Source organism: Nycticebus coucang, chromosome 1 (assembly GCF_027406575.1).
Source record: "Nycticebus coucang isolate mNycCou1 chromosome 1, mNycCou1.pri, whole genome shotgun sequence".
Classification (NCBI taxonomy): Eukaryota; Metazoa; Chordata; class Mammalia; order Primates; family Lorisidae; genus Nycticebus; species Nycticebus coucang.
The window spans coordinates 54,524,946-54,550,728 of NC_069780.1; the positions used below are offsets into that span (position 1 = coordinate 54,524,946).

General features: G+C 41.5%; 1 protein-coding gene across 2 annotated transcripts in view; it reads right to left on the reverse strand.

The window, feature by feature from the left end:
* PGRMC2 (progesterone receptor membrane component 2) overlaps positions 1-25,783 on the reverse strand; it is a 64,051-nt gene that overhangs the window by 17,318 nt on the left and 20,950 nt on the right. Inside the window, exon 3 of one of the 2 annotated variants that reach the window (XM_053579056.1) lies at positions 17,136-17,688. The exons of the other annotated variant lie outside the window; for it this stretch is intronic. Within the exon in view, the coding sequence (XP_053435031.1) occupies positions 17,660-17,688 (29 nt within the window). The 3' untranslated portion in view covers positions 17,136-17,659. Of the gene's footprint in view, positions 1-17,135; positions 17,689-25,783 lie in introns of those variants that run through there. 2 annotated transcript variants of the gene reach the window in all.

The following is a 25,783-nucleotide window of genomic DNA, read 5'->3' on the forward strand; positions in this document are numbered from 1 at the left end:
ATATACCACATCCAGAATAAAATGGGACAGGGGAGAGTTTGATTTTATAACATCCACTGAAGAATCAATACCTGAGAATTTGGAGTTTACATCCTAGTCTTTGTGATCTCAACCAGGAAAGAAAGTGTCTATTTCCCAGGAATGAAGGCAAGGAAAGAATTCTTCATTTGAAAATGCTCATTTAGACAAAGAGGTGGAAGACAGAAAATAGAAAACAGAATCAACCCAGGAGATCAAATGATTAGTAGTCCAGAAAGAGGAATAAGAGAAAGGCAGGAAAAGAAATTACCTAAAAAACAATTGAATTGGCTTGGCGCCTGTAGCACATTGGTTACAGTGCAAGCCACATATCTGGCCTGGGCCAGCTAAATGACAACGACAACTGCAGCAAAAAATAGCCAGGTGTTATGGTGGGCGCCTGTAGTCCCAAACAGTTGGGAGGCTGAGGCAAGAGAATTGCTTAAACCCAAGAGTTTGAGGTTGCTGTGAGCTGTGATGCCATAGCACTCTACCGAGGGCCACACAGTAAGATTCTATCTCAAAAAAAAAAAAATTAAGTTGATAATTTCCAAAATTTTTGTCATGATGCACAGCAATTCTGTGAATACTTTTATATGGTGAAGAATACACTGTGATTGTCTAGCCCATGCATTACCTCTTTCATTTTGTTTACTTTGATTGGCTTATGTATGCACTTACGTATTTGTTTATATAATACCCATGGATATCCAGGAATCCACCACCCAACTAATCATCAATGAGCTCCTGTCCCCAAGCCTCCCCCAACTAAATACAATCTCCATCCAGATGTTTGTCTTTAACTTTCCTTTGCTTTTTAAAAGTAGCTTTATCACATATTATGGGTGCCTGAATAATGTTTTGTTTTTCATGGTTTATAATGTTATAAAAAGGGCTGGGCATTGTGGCTCATGCCTGTAATCCCAGAGGCCAAGGCGGCTGGATTGCCTGAGCTCACAAGTTCAATACCATCCTGAGCAAGAGTGAGACCCGCTTCTAAAAATAGCTGGGCATTGTGGCTGGTGCCTATAGTCCCAGCTACTAGAGAGGCTGAGGCAACAGAATCACTTGAGCCCAGGAGTTTAAGGTTGCTATGACACCACTGCACTCTACCAGGGGTGAAAAAGTGAGACATTAATATTATTACATTAATGCGATCATGGGGCACCATACATTGGTTTTATAAACAGTTTGACACATTTTCATCACAGTGGTTAATATGGCCTTCCTGGCATTTTCTTAGTTATTGTGTTAAGACAATTATATTCTACATTTACTAAGTTTCACATGTACCCTTGTAAGATGCACCGCAGGTGTAATCCCACCTATCACCTTCCCTCCGTCCATCCTCCCTCCACCCTCTTCTCCCTTTCCCTACTCCCCATATTCTTAGGATATAACAGGGTTATAGCTATCATATGAAAGCCAAATATTAGTTTCATAGTAGGGCAGAGTACATTGGATACTTTTTCTTCCATTCTTGAGATACTTTACTAAGAAGAATATGTTCCAGCTCCATCCATGTAAACATGAACGAGGTAAAGTCTCCATCTTTCTTTAAGGCTGCATAATATTCCATGGTGTACATATACCACAATTTATTTATTTATTTTTATTTTTTAATTATTTATTTTTGTTGTTAAATCATAGCTGTGTACATTAGTGTTATCAAGGGGTACAATGTGCTGGTTTCATATACAATCTGAAATATTCTCATCAAACTGTTCAACGTAGCCTTCATGGCATTTTCTTAGTTACTGTATGTAGGCATTTGTATTCTGCATTTAGTAAGTTTCGCCTGTACCCATTCTAAGATGCACCGTAGGTGTGGCCCCACCCATTACCCTCCCTCCACCCTAGCCTCCCCTGTCCCTTCCCCTTCCTTGGCCCTTTCCCCATAGTTTTGTGCTATAGTTCGGTTATAGCCTTCATGTGAAGGCTATAATTTAGCTTCATAGTAGAGTTGAGTACATTGGATACTTTTTCTTCCATTCCTGAGATACTTCACTAAGAAGAATTATGTTCCAGCTCCATCCATGTAAACATGAAAGAGGTAAAGTCTCCATCTTTCTTTAAGGCTGCATAATATTCCATGGTGTACATATACCACAATTTATTAATCCATTCGTGGACTGATGGGCACTTGGGCTTTTTCCATGGCTTAGCAAATGTGAATTGGGCTACAATAAACATTCTGGTGCAAATATCTTTGTTATAATGTGATTTTTGGTCTTCTGGGTATATACCTAGTAGAGGAATTATAGGATTGAATGGCAGGTCTATTTTTAGATTTCTAAGTGTTCTCCAAACATCTTTCCAAAAACGAATGTATTAATTTGCATTCCCACTAGCAGTGCAGAAGTGTTTCCTTTTCTCCAAGTCCACGCCAACATCTCTGGTCTTGGGATTTTGTGATATGGGCTAATCTTACTGGAGTTAGATGGTATCTCAAAGTAGTTTTGATTTGCATTTCTCTGATGATTAAAGATGATGAGCATTTTTTAATATATCTGTAGGCCGTGCACCTGTCTTCTTCGGAGAAGTTTCTCTTCAAATTCCTTGCCCAGCCTGCGAGGGGAGCCCTTGTTCTTTTCTTGCTAATACGTTTGAGTTCTCTGTGGATTCTGGTTATTAAATCTTTGTTGGAGACATAACCTGCAAATATCTTCTCCCATTCTGAGGGCTGTCTGCTTGCTTTACTTACTGTATTCTTGGCTGTGCAGAAGCTTTTTAGTTTGATCAGGTCTCAGTAGTATATTTTTGAAGCTGCTTCAATTGCCCGGGGGGTCCTCTTCATAAAATACTCACCCAGAGCAATTTCTTCAAGGGTTTTCCCTGCACTCTCTTCTAGTATTTTTATAGTTTCGTGTCTTAAGTTTAAATCTTTAATCCAGTGAGAGTCTATCTTAGTTAATGGTGAAAGGTGTGGGTCCAGTTTCAATCTTCTACAGGTTGCCAGCCAGTTCACCCAGCACCATTTGTTAAATACGGAATCTTTTCCCCACTGAATGTTTTTAATTGGCTTGTCAAAGATCAAATAATGCTAAGTAGCTGGATTCATCTCTTGGTTCTCTATTCTGTTCCAGACATATGCTTCTCTGTTTTTGTGCCTGTACCATGCTGTTTTGATCACTATCAATTTATAGTATAGTCTGAGGTCTGGTAGCATGATTCTTCCTGCTTTGTTTTTATTTCTGAGTAATGTCTTGGCTATTCGAGGTTTTTTTTTATTCCATATAAAACTAAGTATTATTTTTTCAAGATCATTAAAGTATGACAGTGGGGCTTTAATAGGGATTGCATTAAAATTGTATATTTGTTTGGGTAGTATGGACATTTTAACAATGTTGATTCTTCCCAGCCATGAGCATGCTAGTTGATCAACATAGCAATCCATGTTTTTCCATTTGTTAACATTTTCAGCTATTTCTTTTTTTAGAGTTTCATAGTTCTCTTTATAGAGATCTTTCTATAGAGATCTCTTTATAGCGATCTTTCACATCTTCTGTTAGATATACTCCCAAATATTTCATCTTCTTTGGCACTACTGTGAACGGAATAGAGCCCTTAACTGTTTTTTCAGCTTGACTATTGTTGGTATATATAAAGGCTACCGATTTATGAATGTTGATTTTGTAACCTGAGACGCTGCTGTATTCCTTGTTCACTTCTAAAAGTTTTGTAGTAGAATCCCTGGTGTTTTCCAGATATACAATTATATCATCTGTGAAGAGTGAAAGTTTGATCTCTTCTGACCCTATATGGATACCCTTGATCGCCTTTACTTCCCTAATTGTGATGGCTAAAACTTCCATCACAATGTTCAAGAGCAGTGGAGACAATGGGCAGCCTTGTCTAGTTCCTGATCTGAGTGGAAATGATTTCAGTTTAACTCCATTCAATACAATATTGGCTGTGGGTTTGCTGTAGATGGACTCTATCGGTTTAAGAAATGTCCCTTCTATACCAATTTTCTTAAGTGCTCTGATCATGAAGGGATGCTGGATATTATCAAAAGCTTTTTCTGTGTCAATTGATAGAATCATATGGTCTTTGTTTTTTAATTTGTTTATGTGCTGAATTATACTTATGAATTTCCATATATTAAACCAGCCTTGAGACCTTGGGATAAAACCGACTTGGTCATGAAGTATAATTTGTTTGATATGTTGCTGGATTCTGTTTGTTAGGATCTTGTTGAATATTTTTGCATCTATATTCATTAGTGATATTGGTCTATAATTTTCTTTTCTTGTTGGGTCTTTTCCTGGTTTAGGGATCAGGGTGATGTTTTCTTCATAGAATGTGTTGGGTAGTCTTCCTTCTTTTTCTACATTTTGGAACAGGTTGAGTAATGTAGGTACTAGTTCCTCTTGAAAGGTTTGGTAGAATTCTGATGTGAAGCCATCTGGTTCCAGGCTTTTCTTTTTAGGGAGATCTCGTGTGATTGATGCTATTTCAGAACTTGATATTGGCATGTTCAACATTTCCACTTGATTCTGGCTAAGTCTTGGAAGGTGATTTGCTTCCAAGTATTGGTCAATTTCCTTCAGATTTTCATATTTCTGAGAATAAAGTTTCTTGTAATATTCATTAAGGATTTTTTGAATTTCTGAGGAGTCTGTTGTTATTTCGTCTTTGTTGTTTCTGATTGATGAAATTAGAGATTTTACTCTTTTTTTTTTTTCCTGGATAGGTTAGCCAAAGGCTAATCTATTTTATTGACCTTTTCAAAAAACCAACTTTTTGATTTATTGATCTGTTATATAATTCTTTTGTTTTCAATTTCATTTAATTCTGCTCTAATTTTGATTATTTCTTTTCTTCTACTGGGTTTGGGTTGGAATATTCTTCCTTTTCCTGTTGCTTGAGATGTCTCATTAAGTTGTTAACTTCCTCTCTTTCCGTTCTCTTGAGGAAGGCTTGCAGTGCTATAAATTTCCCTTTTAGGACTGCCTTTGAGGTATCCCAGAGGTTCTGACAATCGTGTCATCATTATTGTTTTCTTCCAAAAATTTGGCAATTTCCTTCTTGATCTCATCTCTGACCCAGCTATCGTTCAGCATAAAGTTATTTAACTTCCATGTTTTTGTATGAGTGTGCAGATTCCTGTTGTTACTGAGTTCAACTTTTATTCCATGGTGGTCTGAGAGGATGCAAGGAATAATTTCTATTCCTTTAAATTTACTGAGGTTAGACTTGTGACCTAAGATGTGATCAATTTTGGAGTATGTTCTGTGGGCTGAGGAGAAGTATGTGTATTCAGTTTTGTTGGGATGAAATGTTCTGTAGATTTCTGCTAAATCCAAATGTTGGATGGTTAGGTTTAAATCTAAAATTTAAAAATTTATTTGCTCAGCTTCTTATTGGAGGTTCTATCCAGCACTGCCAAAGGAGTGTTGAAATCTCCAACTATTATGGAGCTGTAAGAAATCAAGTTGCTCATGTCTGTTAGAATTTCTCTTATAAATTGAGGTGCATTCTGGTTGGGTGCATAAATATTCATAATTGAAATCTCACCATAGTGAGTATTACCCTTAACAAATATGTAGTGACCATTCTTATGTTTCTTTATTTTTGTTGGTTTAAAGCCTATTGTGTCATGGCGGCGCCTGTAGCTCAAGGAGTAAGGCGCCAGTCCCATATGCCAGAGGTGGCGGGTTCAAACTCAGCCTTGGCCAAAAACCACAAAAAAAAAAAAAAAAAGATTTGGGCGGCGCCTGTGGCTCAGTCTGTAAGGCGCCAGCCCCATATACCGAGGGTGGCGGGTTCAAACCCGGCCCTGGCTGAACTGCAACCAAAAAATAGCTGGGCGTTATGGTGGGCGCCTGTAGTCCCAGCTACTTGGGAGCCTGAGGCAAGAGAATCACTGAAGCCCAGGAGTTGGAGGTTGCTGTGAGCTGTGTGATGCCACGGCACTCTACCGAGGGCTATAAAGTGAGACTCTGTCTCTACAAAAAAAAAAAAAAAAAGAAAAAGCCTATTGTGTCAGCAAATAGAATTGCAACACCTGCTTTTTTCTGATTACCATTTGCCTGAAATATGGAGGACCATCCTTTCACCCTGAGTCTATATTTATCTTTTAAGGTAAGATGTGACTCTTACTCAGGCAGCAAATATCTGGCCTGAGTTTTTGTATCCAGTCAGCTAACCTGTGCCTCTTTAGAGGACAGTTTAAGCTGTTCACATTAATGGAGAATATTGATAGGTCTGGTAAAATTTTGGGTATCGAGTTTTTTGAACATGCAGTGGACAATTTTAATCCTTTTGCCATTGTGGAAGTTGGAGTTTGATCAAAAGTTTCTGAGTGAGTTTATTTTTGTGGTAGAGGATTGGGGTGGTCATTATGGAAGATAGGTCTGAGAATATCGTGGAGAACTGGTTTGGTTATGGCAAATTTCTTCAACATATGAATGTCATTAAAGTATTTAATTTCTCCATCATAAATGAAACTCAGTTTAGCTGGATACAGGATCCGGGGTTGAAAATTATTTTGCTTTAGGAGATTAAAAGTTGATGATCACCCTCTTCTGGCTTGAAAGGTTTCAGCAGAGAGATCTGCAGTCACTCTAATATTCTTCCCTTTGTATGTAATAGATTTTTGCGTCTAGCTGCTTTCAGAATTTTCTCCTTCATATTGACACTAGTGAAGTTAATTATGATATGCCTGGGGGATGTCTTTTCAGATTGAGTCATTCTGGGGTTCTGAAACTGTCTGCTATTTGGATTTCAGAATCTCTTGACATATCTGGAAATTTTTCTTTCATAACTTCATGGAGAAGGGCCTCTGTGCCTTTGAGGCCACTTCATCACCTTCAGGGATTCCAATGAGGTGGTTATTAGCCTTCTTTAAATTATCCCAGAGCTCTCTGACAGAATGATCCATTTTTGCTCTCCATTTCTCTTCTTCTTTGAGAGTTTGGGAGCGTTCAGACACCTTGTCTTCAGTGTCAGAAATCCTTTCTTCTGCTTGCTCCACTCTGTTACTGAGGGATTCTACTGTGTTTTTCAGATCTTTGAGGGTGGCCAATTCTTGCTTCAGTGCATCAAAATCTTTGGTGGTTTTGTCTTTAAATTCATTAAATTCTTGAGACAATTTTTGAATTTCTCCTCGAATTTCTAATTCTGACTTTTGAATTGCTCTTCGGACTTCTATTCCAAATTTTCCTCCATTCTGTTAATCTTGTTTGCAATCCAAATTCTAAATTCGATTTCTGACATCTCGGCCAGCTGTTTATGAATGGGATCTTCAATTACATCTGCCATGTCTTTCCTTGGGGGGGGTTGATCTATTCTGGTTATTCATGTTACCAGAGTTTTTCCACTGATTGAACCCATGATTACTTTACACCATTTTATTTTTCCCCTGGGGCCTTTTTGAGGACCCATGCAGTGCTACGGCCTGAGATGCTGGGGACCTATTTGATGTGGTGGGGCTAAGTGGTTCTTTCTTCTTTCAGCTGGTCTCTGTTCACCCCTAGTGAAACAGTTACTCTGGGTTGATGTATCAGCTGTGGAGAAATACCAGAAATTAAGTCACCCTGCCCCTCACAGGCAACAATTGGAAAAGTAAAATCAAACCCTCCTTCAAACACACACCCAGGGCACCACTTGAATAGTCCTCAGGCAATTGGCTCAGTTCAAAAGTCTCAGTCAGCAACTGTCTCCAGTGGGAGAGTCTAAAAGGTCTCTGACAACTGGAATGCAGGGGTCTGGTGACAACTCAAATAAGACTTGCTTCGGTGCTCTGTGAAGTCCAGAGGACCCACCCAGCAAATAAATTAGTCTGGGAAGGTTGATGCCTCCTTCCCCACCTTGTAGCTCTGTCACACCCAGTCACTGCTAGCCCTGCAGGGCTGTGATCCAGTCGTCTCCAGTGAGCAGATACTCCAAAGGTTTGCACCTGCTTAAGTCACAAGGAAGTCTGTATCTGCTCAGCCAGGCTGCTGCTCTCTGCCTCTATCCAGCAGGGGGCGGTGTGGCCTGTCAATCTCGGGTGCTTGATGGCGGCTGGGGGGTGTTCACTCAGTTCCAGCCCCGCCCTTGATTGATGTTACTGGCAGAACAGAACAACCCTGTGGGAATTTGTGTCTATCCCTGCTAAATTCCTCTGCAGAAGAGGGGCTGATTTGAGTTCCCAGAACCTGTGCCTTAGGCCCTGTCTTTACTCCCGCAGGTTTGTATTTGCAGCATGGATAGTTGTCAGCTCTAGCCTCCTGTCCTTCTTTGTATATAGGCTGATGATCCCCTAGGGCCAGGTGCATCTTTGGCTCAGTAAAGCGGTCCTCTGGGTCAGCCCCGCCCTGGGAGTTTCCCAGCTCTGCGCGTGCATTTTCTCGTCCCTGTGATCCACCCAGGCCAGTACCACCTCAGGCAAACCCTTTACTCACGGGGCCTGTGTTTCAGTCCCAGATCTGTTCCGCGGTGGTTGCCATCTGAGAAGATGCCCGGTCTCCTCTAGTTGCCCAGGGAGACAGGGGGTGTGGCTTCAGAATATCTGGGGGTGGGCCTTGTTATTGCTAAAGGCAGTTGTTGCTCTGCACCTTGGGGCACTGCCGCTCCGGTGTGATTCCCTCTCAGCTGACTGTCGTCTCCTCACTCCCATGCTGCAGAATCAGCACTGTCTAGCTGCAGTCCAGATCCTGTCTACACCTCTTGAGAAATCACCCAAGAATCTGGACTCCTGGAGGACAGGCCTCCAGACCTCAGAGTGAGAGTGGAGGGGAGTGCTGGGAGCTCAGAATTACAGGTCATAACACCAAGCTCATGGTGACTAAATGAGCAAATAAACAGATACAAAGGCTACCAGACACATGAGCCCATAGATGCACAAACAGCCTGAGACACATAGACACACAGACAACACCGATGACAACAACAAAAAACAACTACAATAAAAATAGTGATAATCGTAAAATAATTAAAAGAAAAAGGTGGTGTTCATAAAAAAGTTAAAAAAGAAGAAAGGAGAAATTAAAAATAGAAAAAAATAGAAATAAAAATATATCTATAAAAAAATAAGAAAAAATTAACAATAGCTCCTCCAAGAAAATGGTGAGGAAAAAACAGAACCAAAAAATAGAGAAAAGAAAAAAGCACCAACCACAAAAATATTATTCTTGTATATATGTAGAAATATACATCTATATGTATGATGTAGGGATCAACTTTCCTAGGAATATATTTATAATGCAATATACTTTCTGGACACCAGGTGGCGCTGTGAGTGGCTTCCAGGCTTATATCTGATTCCCGGTTTATACTGTTACCACGGTAACCACCCTACCTGATTTCCATTTTGAAGTTTCTGTAAAAGTTTGTCACCTAACTATTGTGCAACCTCAGCTGCTCTGTTCCAGACAGCACTCCTATCCGACTTCCCAACCCAGTGCAGGAGTCCATGCTTCACAAATCTTTCCACTCTGCTCCCACATTCTCCTGCAAACTGGCGACTGCAATCAGCTGTGGGGGAGGGTGTTGGCTGCTGCCGGTTCTGCGGCTGGCGTGCTCGGGGACCTTATTCTCAGTTTTGTGTGTCAGAGTCTCCCTTTTGAATCGGGACTTTTGAGTCCAGGCTCCCACCAGTTCACCTGCAGCCTGAACTGCCAGCCCCCTTCAACATTCCCCACTAGGAATGCTCCGGTCTATTTAATCACTCCTATTGGTCTGGGGGAAGGCGTCGGCCATTTTGGATCGTTCAAAATGTCTGTTTCCCAGGTGGGATCCCTTCCCTTCAATTTTTCATTGGGTTGCCTAGCTCCCCTTGGTTTTGAGTGGCTCTCCTTTTGGGTGCCACCCTTAGCTCAGGAATAAATTTTTGTCAATTGGGTTTTGCCAGTAATTGCAAGCTGCTGTCCTCCATAAGGGAGGGTCCTGCTGACCAGCACGGCCAAGCAGGGAAAAATCTCTACAACAGAGTCCATGGTTTTAAATTACCCTCCATATACAGCAATCCGCCAATTTGCTGAGCATCTCCAGCTGTCTGTCCATACCAATAATCCATGTGTGGGAAAGGTCCAGACCCCTCTTCCTCTCACCTGATGACTTGGGAGAGGTGGGCCACACGTCTATCCTGTCTGCCATCATGCTCTGCCTCCTGTTTTATTTCTTATAAGGCACCCTCCATTTGTCGCCCTCTGAGCTAACTAGGATGTTGTTCTTTCAGAGCACACCATTTTCCACCTGACCACGGCTCCTGCTGAGTCTCACATCATACCCTGGTTGAGCAAACTGTGTGTACACTTTTGAGAGAAGGCTGACTGTTGTGAGAACCTTTGCCACAGAAACAAACAAAGCATTGGCTCTTTCTGATATGAGCACCAACAACTTTTCTCTTATAACCTCTGGAACACAATTGCATCAACTCAGACATGTGACTGGGAAGAAATAGCAGCTCAAAGACCATCTGGTCAAGTATGCAGAGTGAGTCCCAGCTTGGTGAATGGCAAACTGCCAAAATGCCCCAGGCAGATCTTCCTTATCCTAAATCCCTAAAAGATTCACAGGCTGCCTAGTTTTGACCCAGCCTCATAAAGGCGGATTTGCCTTGGCAAAAGCTGGAGTGGTCCTTATCTTAGATTGTATGCCTTTTGGATCACCTTCTGGGGCCTTTGTGTTTCTGGAGTTAATCTAAGGAATTCGTGTTGCTGTAGAATAGATTTAATTTAGCTAAATTCATTTATTCATTCATTAATAGTTGTGAGCAGGTGGGCTAGAGATTATCTGTGCTCCTATAACTAAATATCTGAGGTGGAATAATTCAGAAAGAACAGAAAAATTTTTTTGAGACAGAGTCTCAAGCTGTTGCCCTGGGGGGTAGAGTGCCATGGCGTCATAGCTCACAGCAACCTCCAACTTGGGCTCAAGCGATCCTCTTATCTCAGTTTTTCTTTTTTTTTTTTTTTGTAGAGACAGTCTCACTTTACCACCCTTGGTAGAGTGCCATGATGTCCTAGGACTCACAGCAACCTCCAGCTCTTGGGCTTCCGTGATTCTCCTGCCTCAGCCTCCCAAGCAGCTGGGACTACAGGCGCCCACCACAATGCCCAGCTATTTTTTTGTTGCAGTTCGGCCGGGGTTGGGTTTGAACCCACCACCCTCGGTATATGGGGCCAGCGCCCTACTCACTGAGCCACGGGCACCACTCTTATCTCAGTTTTTCAATTTTTTTTTTTTTTTTTGAGACAGAGCCTCAACTTGCCACCCTGGGTAGAGTGCTGTGGTATCACAGCTCACAGCAACCTCCAACTCCTGGGCTCAAGCGATTCTCCTGCCTCTGCCTCCCAAGTAGCTGGGACTATAGGTGCCCACCACAATGCCCAGCTAGTTTTTGGTTGCAGCCATCGTTGTTTGGCGGCCCAGGCTGGATTCGAACCCGCCAGCTCAGGTGTATGTGGTTGGCACCTTAGCTGCTTGAGCCACAACTTTAGAATTTAGAAACAAAACAGGCGCTGAGCCTCAGTTTTTCTATTTTTAGTAGAGATGGGGGTATCGCTTTTGCTCAGGCTGGTCTCACACTGGTAAGCTCAAGCTATCCACCCACCTTGGCCTCCCAGAGTGTTAGGATTACAGACGTGAGCCACTGCGCCCAGCCCAGAAATTTATTTTTTCACAGTCTGGAGGCTGGGAAGTCTAAGATTACAGTGCCGGCAAGTTTGGTATCTGGTGAGACCAGAGATCTTGTTTACAGTTGGTGCCATCTAGGTGTTCTCAAGTGGCAGACAAGACATAAGAACAAAAAGAAGACAAACACTGTGTCCTCATAGATGGAGAAGTAAAGAGCAAACTTGCTTGCTTAAGCTCTTTATAAAGCACTAGCTTTTCACAAGATGGTCCCGAAAGCAAAGGAAGCTCCTTCCCCTCCCAAAGCGAAGCCAAAGCAAAGGCATTGAAGGCCAAGAAGGCAGTGCTAAAAGGCATCCACAGCCACAAAAAAAAGAAGATATGTACATCACCCACCTTCTGCGGTCAAAGACTCTGACATTCTGGAGGCAGCCCAAATATCCTCAGAAGAGCACCCCCAGGAGAAACAAGCTTGACCACTATGCCATCATCAAGTTCTCCCTGACCACTGAGTCTGCCATGAAGAAGATAGAAGACAACAACACACTTGTGTTCATTGTGGATGTCAAAGCCAACAAGCACCAGGTCAAACAGGCTGTGAAGAAGCTTTATGACATTGATGTGGCCAAGGTCAACACCCTGATCGGGCCTGATGGTGAGAAGAAGGCATATGTTCGACTGGCTCCTGATTATGATGCTTTGGATGTTGCCAACAAAATTGGGATCATCTAAACCAAGTCCAGCTGGCCAATTCTAAATATATAACTTTTCACCATAAAAAAAAGCACTAATTCATTTATGAGGATAGAGTCTCATGAGCTAAACATATCTTAAAGGCCCTACTTTATTTATTTACTTTTGAGACAAGAGTCTCAAGCTGTTGCCCTTGGTAGAGTGCTGTGGTGTCACAGCTCACAACCTCAAACTCTTGGGCTTAAGCGATTCTCTTGCCTCAGCCTCCCGAGTAGCTGGGACTACAGGTGCCTGCCACAATGCCCGGCTATTTTTTGGTTGTAGTTGTCATTGCTGTTTGGCGGCCCGGGCTGGATTCGAGCCCACCAGCTCTGGTGTATGTGGCTGGCACTCTAGCCACTGAGCTACAGGTGCTGAGCCAAAAAAAAAAAAGGTCCTACTTTAATTAATTAATTTTGAGACAGAGTCTTACTTTGTCACTGTGGTAAAGTGCCGTGACATCATAGCTCACAGCAACCTCAAACTTTTGGGCTTGAGTGATCCTCTTGCCTTAGTCTCCCAAGTAGCTGGGACTATAGGTGCCCACCACAGTGCCCAACTAGTCTTTTTTTTTTTTTTTTTTTTTTAAAGACAGAGACTTGCTCTTGCTCAGGTTGGTCTTGAACTCCTGAGCTCAAGCAATCTACCTGCCTTGGTCTCCCAGAGTGAAGGGCCCACTTTTTTAATGTAGCTGCTTTGAGGATTAAGTTCCACATGAATTTTTGAGAGGACACATTTAAACCATTCCAGCTACCACACTGATAAAAAAAAAAAAAATGAGACCCAGTTTCTTCTGTAATGAGCCCATTCAATGGGGTGAAGGTCTAAGAGAGGGGGGGGACAATATATACACACATGCTGAGGATGCTGTGTGATGGTGCTAGGACTGAGGCAAGCAAGGCTACAGAGAGAGCACAGAGGAGGCAGCCTCACCCCTGAGGGCCGGCAGGGGTGGTGTCAGTAAAGCCATTTTTGGAGAGAAGGATCCTTGGACTCAGCCTTGAAAAAAAAATAGGAATTAGCTAGAAAAAGGAGAGGAGTGTTTTCCAGGAAGACGGAATGGTATCTGCAAAGATCCAGGTACAGGAAAGAACATCATGGAGCGTGTGGTAAGAAATTAGTTGAAAATGGTGGCAGGGGTCTAGTTGTGAAGGGCCTCCAATGTACGCTAACAGCTGGCAGTTTGTCCTCTGAAGAGGACCATTTCAAGGGAGAATCATTTTGTCAGTGGAGAGATCTTAAACATATGTTTAAGAGAATATATAGAAATGTGAGAAAAGATCTCTCGAGTGAGTGGGAGGTTAAGAGCTGGAGAGGCCTTCTAGGGAGTTATATTCAGCAGAGCTGGGTGGGTGACCATGTGTGCAGGAGAGAACACATTTCTGGCGTGGGTGACAGACGACAGTGCTATTGGCAAATGGGTTTTTATGAGCAGAGGAGGTGATGAGTTCTTCGAAGAGATTAACTTGGGGGAGCCTGTGGGACATTCCAGAGGAGGTCTCAGGGCCAAGGGCTCTGCAGGGTCTGCACTCAGGAGGAGCCCTCAGGCCAGAGTGTCACAGCCAAGGGAGAGTTGACGTTGCTCAGAAGAGTATGGGAGGAAGGAAAGAAAACAGTTTGGGGATGCTCTTAAGAGCTGGCTGAAGTGGAAACCCAGGAGAACGGTGCTGTGAAAGTCAAGGAGACGAAATGGTGGTGGTTTGATGTGGTATGAGGGCATAAGAGTTTTTCTGAGAATCAGTCTACAAATGGAAACCGAGGTCTCTGGAGCCTTCCTGGGTAGGGAACAGGGACTGGAATCTCCCTGGCCCTCTGGCCTGGCCTTCCTACAGCCATTTGTGGGTCCTCCTTCCTGGAGCTCTGCTCAGTCCCTTGGGAAGCAGGCCTCATGCAGGAGCTGCACCCCAGACATTTAGGACTTTGCTAGAAGCCACCAAAGCAAACAGTGGCTGGAAGTATTGTGTCTATTTAGGTTGTTGGAGTCTCATTCACAAATTACTATTCTTTCCAGGTTATTTTTTTCCCTTCTTGCATATTCCTTTCCCATTACATTTAAACAAACAACTCCCCCGCTTTTTTTAAACATAATTCTCTTTGTTGCTTTTCTGTTTTTAAACAACCTCTATGTTGTTAGCAGAACTTTTTCCTCTACCTTTGTTTAGTGTAAAATATACTTTGTTTTGCTGCAGCAAGTAAAGGTTTAATCAGTTCATTAATTTAATCAGCAAACATTTGCCCAATGCCACTTCCTGCCTGTCCTGTCCTAGGCTGTATGGGGAGACCTGAGGGGAATGCTGGGAAGATCCAAAGCCTGCCCTCCACTCCTGCCCCCATGTCTTTTATTTTGTCTTCTTGCAGTTTTCAGCAGTGGAGGACCCACACAGCGTGGAGGCCCACAGCAAAAGATGAGGTGGCAGCAGTTCCTAATCCTTTCTGTGTGCGAAGGAGGTTATGCCCTTGAAGGGAAACTTCAAAAGGAAGCAGATCCCGAATGTAAACACCTTCACCAGGCCAATCATTTGTCTCCCCTTGTTTCTCCTTAAAGACACATATAGCGTCTATCAAAACAGTGAGGCAGTGACTCAAGTTGCTAGAAGGGAAAAATAAGACAGCCAGAGTACAGTAACTTTGCCAGTGACTGCTGTGCATCTCTGGTGAGTCACTATCTTTAATAAATGCAAGCAGAACTAAAAGATGGATGGAGGATACCGCGGGTGAGCTGGCTATGTCCTAGGGACAGCAGAATGTTATCTCTCTCTCCATCAGATCCCCAGTGAAGACCTCTATACAATTAACTTTTCCACAATACATTTTAGTTTACCAAGCCCTTTCCCCTCCTAGATACCACCAAATCTTACAGAAAAACATGCAAACTATTTGGGTAAATATATTTCTTCTAGGTATTAGAGAGCTGTTTGAAGTCGTTATATGGAAAATGAGATTTGATGTAGTTGGAAAAAAAGAGGTAGATTTTATCTATAATACTATAGAACTATTTCCTTAATACATCGGTGAATTAAGTAAGTTTGCATAATAACATAGGATGCCATATATGTTGGGAGGGGGAATGATGACAGTTAATACTTGACAATGCTTGCCATACCAGACACTGTTCAAAATGCTCTACATGGATGAACTGATTTGATCCTCAAAACCACCCTATGAATCTGGCACTATTATCTGCGTTTCCCAGATTCAAGAACTAGGGCAGAGAGGGTGAGTATCTTGCACAACAAGGTCATAGGTTAAAAAGTAGTGGAGCAAAGATTTAAACCCAGGCAGTTTCCCTACAGATTCTAGACTTTAAGCTCGGCAATATTTCCACAGGCACAGCTATATGAATACAAATACTTTGAAAAAAAGTCATATCCCAAAATGTTAGGCCGACAGATACCATTAGTCAGGTGTCCTCAAACTGTGGCCGGTGGGCCACATGAAGCCCTGTGAATTGTATTTGTTCCCGTTTTGTTTTTTACTTCAAACTAAGATTGGTGCAGTGTGCATAGGAATTTGTTCATAGTTGTTTTTTTTTTTTTAACTATAGTCCGGCCCTCCAGTGGTCTGAGGGACAGTGAATTGGCCCCCTGTTTAAAGTTTGAGGATGCCTGCTATTAGTATTCAAAGGACCACTCAGTTTTGCCCAGATAAATTTTTATTCTCTGTCCTCCCCAAAGCAGTTAACCTGAGACTGGTTAGCCATGCAGTTTCTGTGATGCTGCTTTTCCAAGTTAGGGTATGAGGAACAACTATATTTGTAGAGGGTTCAATACATGTGACCCTGACTTTCAAATTAAGTCATTTTTTCTTTTCTTCAATCATGTTATGAAGTGATAAAATAGGGGGGGAAGTTAAAGGCGCAACCATGGATTGTCATGAGATGAAATCCCTAATGTTCTTAAATATTTAAAAGCAAAATAAAATACTTTTTTTTTTTTTTTGCAGTTTTGGGCTGGGGTTGGGTTTAAACCCACCACCTCCAGCATATGGGGCTGACGCCCTACTCCTTTGAGCCACAGGCACTGCCCAAAATAAAATACTGTTTTTTACTTCATATAATCTTCTAAAATAGAAGCTATATTTTACTTTTTTATATTTTTGTAGTCTACTTTGGGTGCTAAAATGCTATAGAATAAAAAAATGGATTAGATACTAACTTGAAATTTTCTCTGAAATATAAATTACTGTCACTTTTTTTGCTTCTCAGGTGTGTTTCTTTTTTCTTTTCTTTTTTTTTGAGACAGAGCCTCAAGCTGTTGCCCTGGGTAGAGTGCCGTGGCATCACAGCCCACAGCAACCTCTAACTCCTGGGCTTAAACGATTCTCTTGCCTCAGCTTCCCCAGCTGGGACTATACAAGCCCACCACAACGCCTGGGCATTTTTTGGTTGTAGCTGTCATTGTTGTTTGGCAGGCCCAGGCTGGATTCCAACCTGCCAGATCTGGTGTACGTGGCTGGCACCTTAGCCGCTTGAGCTACAGGCACCAAGCCTCAGGTGTGTTTCTTATTAGATTTATCCACTATTCTAGATTTCAGGAAGTCATACATTCATTAACATCAGATAGATTTTTTTTCTGTATATGATACATAATGTTTATAATTTGTGCTTGTCTTTAAAGTTTAATAATTCTAAGTTATAGACACACACCCACATTACTTCTGTCACACACAGACATATACACACGCATGTAATTTTGCTTCTGTATAGGGAAGAATTAAAAGGAAGTGTTGGGGTTCGGGCTGTTGTCTGCACTCTCAGTTCTTGGTTGCTTTTAGCTGAATAATGACCAGACCCACCAAAAGCAAGGCAAGCGTGAAACAAAGTTTATTGAAGAAGGGAAAGATAGGTTTACGGAGCAAGGTACATTTGGCATAGACAATGAATGGGCCCCCATTGTCACAAGGCCTTGGTTATGGTCTGGGGTCCTGTTTATTTTTTTTTTTGTAGAGACAGAGTCTCACTTTATGGCCCTCGGTAGAGTGCCGTGGCATCACACAGCTCACAGCAACCTCCAACTCCTGGGCTTAAGTGATTCTCTTGCCTCATCCTTGGGGTCCTGTTTTATACAGTTTGGGTGGGGAACTCCTCATGGTTCAGATGCCACCACGAACCACTTTGATGGACAGTTAATGACATGATTAACTTACGTTACTCTAGGTTACTTCGGAAATCCTACCTTGCCAGGGCTGCCTGGCCCACCGGTTGTTCCTCCTTCCCCCAGGTGTGGCAGTTAGTAGCTTGGGATAGGATTAAGGTGGGGCAGCACCCATTCAGGGCCCACCCTTGTCCTTCTTCCCAGGTGGGGCAATCACTCAAGGCAGAACCAAGACGAAGTACTCACTTTGTCCCTTAGGAGAGTCTTGGAGGTCCCTTGCTATCTACATAAAAGAATGAACAATAATAATGAAATATTTTATGTGGGATGGAATGATCCATTTATTATTAATAAAATGCAATTCAGGTTCATATTAAAAGATCCAAAAGTAAAAAAGAAAAAATAATACACACTTAACTGAAAATCGTGGTTATCTTTGGAGAGAAACTAAGAATTAGGGGCAGAGCAGGGTTAATTCAAACATTCCATTAGTTACAAAGTTGGAGGTATTTTGTCGTTCCTCTCCCCTACCAAGGAGAATGATGTTACTTCTATAGTTAAATGTATCTATAAATCATTTTTAACATATTAAAAAAATAAATCTTGGGGGCAGAGTGATTCTAAATAAAATTACTAGATTATGCTCTTCAGCCTATGTATCACATTGACTTTGGTGGTGTTTAGATCAAAGGAGTTTATTATTTCATCTTTCCTCTTAGGCTCCCGACATCTGATGAAATCTTATTTCAGAGAGTAGATGAAAAGTTATTTCAGATTTTATCTGAAACATAGGAGGCATGTTGGTAAACTTTTATTTCAGGGTGGAAATGTCTTTCCTAGTTTAAAAACTGAAGCCCAAGTGACCACATCAGATCAAGTAATAAGTATTGAACTAAGTCAAAAGCGGATGTGTTATTTAATTTAAAAAATGAAGTAACATTTTTCAAATCTCAACATATTAATAATTAGGAAGTAAAATACATTGTATTCCAGTATTAAGAGAAACAAAACCAATAGGAGAATATCAATAGATATTTCGATCTATACCCCACCCCACCACCCATATATAGAGAGAAACAGAGAAGGGGAATGGAGAGAAGGAGATATATATTTATTTTAAGGAATTGGCTCACACAACTGTCAAGTCTGAAATCTGTAGAGCTGGCTGGCTGGAAATTTAGGTAAGAGTTGATGTTGCATTCTTAAGTCCGAAATCTACAAAGCAGGCCAACAGACTGCAAACTTAGCGTTTCTTTTTCTTTTTTTTTTTGAGACAGAGCCTCAAGCTCTCACCCTGGGTAGAGTGCTGTGGCATCACTGCTCAGAGCAACCTCAAACTCTTGGGCTCAAGCCATTCTCTTGCCTCAGCCTCCCAAGTAGCTGGGACTACAGGCGCCCGCCACAATGCCCAGCTATTTTTTGGTTGCAGCTGTCATTGTTTGGTGGGCCTGGGCTGGATTTGAACCTGCCAGCTCAGGTGTATGTGGCTGGCGCCTTAGCTGCTTGAGCCACAGGCGCCGAGCCACTCAGGGTTTCTATGTTGAAGTCTTGAGGCAGAACTGCTTCTCTTCGGGGAAACCTGTCTTTCCTTTTAAGGTCTTCAACTGATTTTAATTTACCCACATTATGGCAAGTGAATTGTTTTACATAAAAGCAATTGAAGGTAAATGTTAATTACATCTACAAGTACCTTTACAGCAACATCTAGACCAGTGCTTTTCAACCTGTGTGTGGGGGCACACTGGTGTGCTGTGAGAGGATTTTAGGTGTGTTGGGAAAAATTTTGAAGACCACTAATTAAATTATTTTTGAATGGGATTACACCTGCGGTGCATCTTACAAGGGTATATGTGAATCCTAGTAAATGTGGAATGTAAAGGTCTTAGCAAAATAACTAAGAAAATGCTACAAAAGCTATGTTAACTAATGTGATGAAAATGTGTCAAACGATCTATGAACCAAGTGTATGGTGCCCCACGATCATACTAATGTACACAGCTATGGTTTAATAAAAAAAAAAAAAAAAGAAAGCAATGGAAAGCACATTAAGTATATCCTTTTTTTACTCTTTTTAAAAATTAACATAATGTAAATGTGTCGGGAAAGCTTAACTATGGGTTCAAGAGTGCCCTGCTGTGAGATAAAGGTTGAAAAACACTGACCTTGACTGTTTGACCAATCAGCTGGGCACTCTAGACTGGTCAAGAAGACATGTAAAAATAATCATCACAAACACATTTCAATTCGAACTGATGAATATGTTAGACCTGGGGCGGCGCGCCTGTGGCTCAAGGAGTAGGGCGCGGGTCTCAAATGCCAGAGGTGGTGGGTTCAAACCCAGCCCCGGCCAAAAAAAAGAATATGTTAGACTATGAATCTTGTGATTTTTTAATTTAGGATGACTGAAGTTTTTAATTTGGTTTAAGAGATTCAGTTGATCAGCTGAGGAAAATCTTTGAACAGTTAATTTGCAATATATTTAGCTATTCTAATCACTAGTTTCGCTTAACACAAGTTGGGTTGTAAAGTGATTCTGAATTATTCCACAGTGGTTGAAAGAAAGTCAACGAATACAAATCAAACTGTGAAGCTAAACAAGAAACCCAGTGGTGAACTCCTTTATTTTCGAATTTAAAAACAGTTAATATATACAATGTATTGGGGCAGCACCTGTGGCTTAAAGGAGTAGGGCGCTGGCCCCATACACCTGAGGTGGTGGGTTCAAACCCAGCCCCGGCCAAAAAACTGCAAAAAAAAAAAGAAATATATATATATGTACAATGTACTATACTGGTCTGTAGTATAGAATACGGTCAGTAATTAGGTATTTTCACAATTTAATATAATCTGATGGGTCTCTCTCATCTACAGTTTAATCAAGTTTTGCAAATGATTTCAGGATAACCCCGACCTCATGAGTTCAGATCCAAATACAATACGGCATGTGAGAATATTAATAAATGTGGAAACTATGACTCCTGGCCTGATTGCTCAACTTTAGTATTGCATTCCTGCTCTAGGTTATTAAATATAAAGGCATCAATGCTTTGTTACTGGCAAACTGGGAAACCTAGTGGACATTTTTCAGACTTAGGATCGTCAGTTTAATAAAAGGCTATTCAGATATTACTTTTTTTTTTTTTTTGTAGAGAAAGAGTCTCACTTTATGGCCCTCTGTAGAGTGCCGTGGCCTCACACAGCTCACAGCAACCTCCAACTCCTGGGCTTAAGTGATTCTCTTGCCTCAGCCTCCCGAGTAGCTGGGACTACAGGCGCCCGCCACAACGCCCAGCTATTTTTTGGTTGCAGTTTGGCCGGGGCCGGGTTTGAACCCGCCACCCTCAGTATATGGGGCCGGCGCCTTACCGACTGAGCCACAAGCACCACCCACTTTTTTTTTTTTTTTAAAAGACAGAGTCTCACGTTGTCACCCTGGGTAAAGTGCCATGGTGTTAGAGCTCACAACAACCTCAAACTCTTGGGCTCAAGTGATCCACTTGCCTCAGCCTCCCAAGTAACTGGGACTACAGGCGCCTGCCACGATGCCTGGCTATTTTTAAAGACAGGGTCTCACTCTTGCACAGGCTGGTCTTGAACTCCTGAGCTCAGGCAATCATCCACCCGCCTTGGTCTCCCAGATTGCTGGAATTACAGGCATGAGCCACTGTGTCCGGCCAGGTAGACATCACTTTAAATAAGAAAATTATATGCCACCTGAAGATACTTAGTATTAGTCTCTTTCTGCACAGGAGGAAAATTAGGCTCAGCTAAGTTAAGAAACTTGCCTGAGGTCACCAGAAAGCAGCACATCCACCCAAGCTCTTTCCACTAGTTTCTTAAACACAGAAGGAATTAAAAAGCTTGTTCTTGCATTCTTACATAATAAAGGTGACTTATTGCACAAGTAAGACATTCTGTTGGGTTGGCAGTTGTCTGTGTTCTCCAGTCTTGGCACGGTCTTGGCTAAAGGCAAGCCTGAAACAAAGTTTATTGAGGAAGAGAAAGGTTTTTACACAACAGCAAGATAACAGGTTTACAGAACAAGGTATGTTCTCACCTGTCATAAAAAGGGCTCTGGTTTTGGTCGAGGGTCCTGTTTTGTACTATCTAGACTGGTTCAGACTCGTTCCTCATGGGTTCGGACACCACCATCCAACCTCTTTGATGGAGGTTAACAACATGGTAAGTAGCCTTAGATTACCCTAGGCTACTTTCCAAATCCTCTAGTGCCTGGCTGCTTGGCCTGAGGGCTGGGTGACTCCCCGCATTCCTTTGCAGATGAACAGGGGGTCCTTCTTTCTGCAGGTGTGATAACTGCTGATGCCTGATTAAGGTGGGGCAACACCACTAAGGGGTCCTCCCTAGAAGAGTCTCCGAGGTCCATTCATCACTATCTACCTAACAATTCCTTCTTAGGAAAGTGCATCAGGCCATTTTCATTATACTTTTATTACATTACAGTGTGTCTTTAGGAAAATCAAATTTAAGTCTGCTTTTCATTTTAACTTGTGTTTTTCTAAATGGCCACTGGAATAGACTAGGAACCACATGGAGTGTCTCCGTGATGGGGGTGGTTGGCTGGAGGCCAAGGAGGGAGGGCGCAAAGGTTTACCCTGTGGGATTTCACAGGTGTGCTATTTTAGTTGTCAGAAAAATGATAGGGAGTCCTCACCTTCCCTCCTGTGACCATGCCTGAAAGCTTCAGTGGGTGCAGAACCATTTTGATTACATAGGCACACAGGTCAGGATTGTACTGTGGTGTTTCTACCTGCATCCAGTTGTGAGGAAGACAAACCTGTAGTTTACAGTCATAAGAGTTATGCCTGATATTTATAAGACTCCATGGTTCTGCTCTTGAATTGCATTTACAAACTGAAAGAGTACTAGAGTTCGAGCATCTAACCCTGTGGTTTTCTAACTTTTTTGCAGCATAAAAACCCTTCCAAATTCTTAATTGCGAGCCCAATAAATAAAAGCAAGAAATGCTGCTCTCATGCAGTTCTCAGGCTCTTCTCAAGCCTTAACATTGCCTTGGAGCCCCAGTTTAAGAACTTGTTATTGGTCTGTCATCTCATTTTGTAAATTCATGTAATAAAAATGCATTGCTGAGCAAACACTATGTTGCTAGCAATATGCTAAGTTTTGAAAAAGCACTGGACTTAAAATATGAGAATTACTCCAGTCTCTCTCTTATTAGGGGAGATGGATAATTACAACATAACATAGTAAGATCCATGGTATAAATGTACCTGTGACGGAGTTATGGAATGACATCATTCTGGGGACACTGAGTCTGAGCCTAAGTCTCTAAGACTGAGCAGGTTAGCAAGAAGGGCAGTCAGCTTTGTAAGGAATGGGGAAGAGTATAATCCAGACTGAAGAATGGAGTGGATAAGTAGCTAGGGTATATTCTAGAAGCTACTGGAAGTAGTTTTATGTAGCAGCTAGTGCAGTGGGAATTTGAAAAGAGGTGAGCCTGGAGGCTCTAAGCCTTGTCTTGATGATCCTTTAAACTTTCAATCTTTTTTTATCTCACAGCACACTATAGTTAAACTTCTGTTCACTTAAATACTGTGCTCTGAACTTCTTTTGAAAATAATTCATAATTTTTTTATTTTTTTAATTTATTTTTATTCTTTTCATCATTTCAGCTTAATTTTATTTCCTCTTATAAATGGGCACAGCACAGGAAAAGTTAAAACAAAGAATAAGAAACAACAAAACCAAAAAGACCCAGTTCCTTCTCAAGGCTGGGACAGGTGAGTACCCACAGCAGGGCAGATGCCTTGGTCTCTTTCTCCCATTGTCTTTTTCCTCCACTTTTCCTTATTTAAAGTTTTGGCCATGAATTAGGGCAGGTACAGTTAATAAACAGGTTACAGGAGAGGGAGAGGGTGGGGAAGGCCGGGAAGAAGGAAGAACAGACTAATAATTCATAATCTTTAAAAATTTTCTCAGCACACCTAAGATCCTCTCATGGCACACCAGTTGAAAATCACTGCTTTAGAGATAGGAATTAACAGGCCTTTAACAGGGAAGCCACAAGGTCAAATTTGAAATTAGATTGTCAACAGGGATCATGAATTTGATAATGTGGGAGTACAACAGTTCTCTAACACAGAAGAGAAAAGCAAGAACAAGTTTATAGGGAAAATAATGCATTCATTGAAGTTCTAGGCATAGTCTGATAGAGATGTCCAGAAAGACTGGCTAGATATCTTGAGTCTGAAGACTTGAGGAAGAGAATACTCTATGATCCCATATACATAGAAAGGGACTGGAGAGAAATGGATTCGGGGAAAGGTGAGCTGCTTAACTGATTTGGTCAATTCTCAGTTTCTTAATACTTTTCTGTACAATGAGTACACACACACACACACACACACATACACACACACACAGACATTCTTTATAACCAGGAAAACACAACAGCTTTATGTTTGTCTTATAAACTTTGTTCTCCTTCAATTTTCTTTTTGTAGAGACAGAATCTTACTTTATCGCACTTGATACGGTGCTGTGGCATCACCCTGCTCACAGAAACCTCCAACTCCAGGGCTTAGGTGATTCTCTTGCCTCAGCCTCCCGAGTAGGTGGGACTACAGGCACCTGCCACAATGCCCGGATGTTTTTTTTTTTTTTTGCATTTTTTGGCCGGGGCTGGGTTTGAATACGCCCCCTCCGGCATATGGGGCTGGCACCCTACTCCTTTGAGCCACAGGCGCCACCCTAACACCTGGCTTTTTTTTGTGGCAGTTTGGCCAGGGCCAGGTTTGAACCTGCCACCCTTGGTATATGAGGCCGGCCTCCTACCCACTGCGCCACAGGCGCTGGCCTCAATTTTCTTTTTTTAACCAAATTGGACAATACCATATACAGAGAATATGCATTCCCACTAAAATTTTTTTTGGGAACGATATATGCAGCCATTAAAATCTTGTTTTCAAAAGAATATTTAAAAGCATATGCAAATAATTATGTCTTATACTTACACTTCATGATGTTGTTTAATTACATTCTATATAGATGCAGTAAGAGAAAAATTTCTTGAAAATAAACCAGTGTTCACAGCTTGTCAAGTGCTCCCTTGACTGGAGTAATCAGGCAGTCAAGCTCTCTTGATCAACTAGTGACAGCAGAACAAATGCAAAGCTAGCCTAGGGTCTCCTCAAAGTAACCCAGGATTGTGGGTACAGGCTTTTCTGACACTATCCAAGAATGATACTTTTTGCCTAAAAATGGTAAAGTTGGGTGTTCTTTATTTGAACTTTCTTGCCATAGCCAAATAGATCACAATGAATGATTGATTACTACCTCTACCAAATGTATAGCTGACCTTAATGGAAGCTACTACTCAAAAGCTATCATAAAGCATTTGTCACTTTTATTAAAGGGAGGAAATAGAATAATTAGACTTATTTTCGGTATACTCAAAATAACTTACAAATTTTATAAATTCTTTACTACAGTATTGCTAGCTTATTCTGATCCAGGAAAGCCCTGTTATACTCTGTGTTAACAAGTCACTAGCAACTATTATTAATAGCAACTTGCCACACCCCTCAATTACCAATAGAGGCAAGCAGGACACTTGGAGAAGTTGAGTTTAATTTCATATCAGTTTTTTTAGTGAACAAAATTTCTCTATAATATGCTAATTCAACAAACTAACTTCAGCTTTCTAGATTGTGGGTAGAGGTACTAGATCTAGTGTTGGCGTCTGTAGATCTCAGAAAGGCAGGCAGAATTACTGTCAGGAAAACATAAGCAGCCTCAACCAAAGTCTTAAAAACCTGGTCTGTATCTGAATGAGTTCATTTTCTAATGCAGAGAAACTGGCCAGAACACAGTATCGGTTTTATTTGGGAAACATGTCAACTCAGAGATGGTATCCAAAGACAAAAATCTAAAGAACATTAAAATTTGCTATTTTCTAAAGCCACATACTAGATTTTTATGTGAAATATCCTGATTTTTAACTTAGACACTTACTATAAGGAAGTTTAGGGAATGACATTAAAACCAAATGCAGGGCATCAGACCAAAATTACTTAAGACGATTTCAAGAGCACAACAAAGATGGACAATTTACTTTGAAAAAAAATCAGTGTGCTGTTTTCTCAAGTATTCCTAATAACAATTACTTGAGGGACTTCTTACAAATAAAGATTCTGAGACTGCATTTTGGCTCAGGAGGCAGTAGGTTTGGATTGGGGGCCAAGAATCTGTACTTTAAGCACTTCAAGTGTTTCTAATGATCAGGCAAGTTTGGGAAACAGGGATAAGGGGAAACAACAGGAACAATACCACCAGGGCTCTGGGAAAAACACTCAACTGAAATTGAGTAATTATCTATAGAACACTGTTTATTTCAAGTC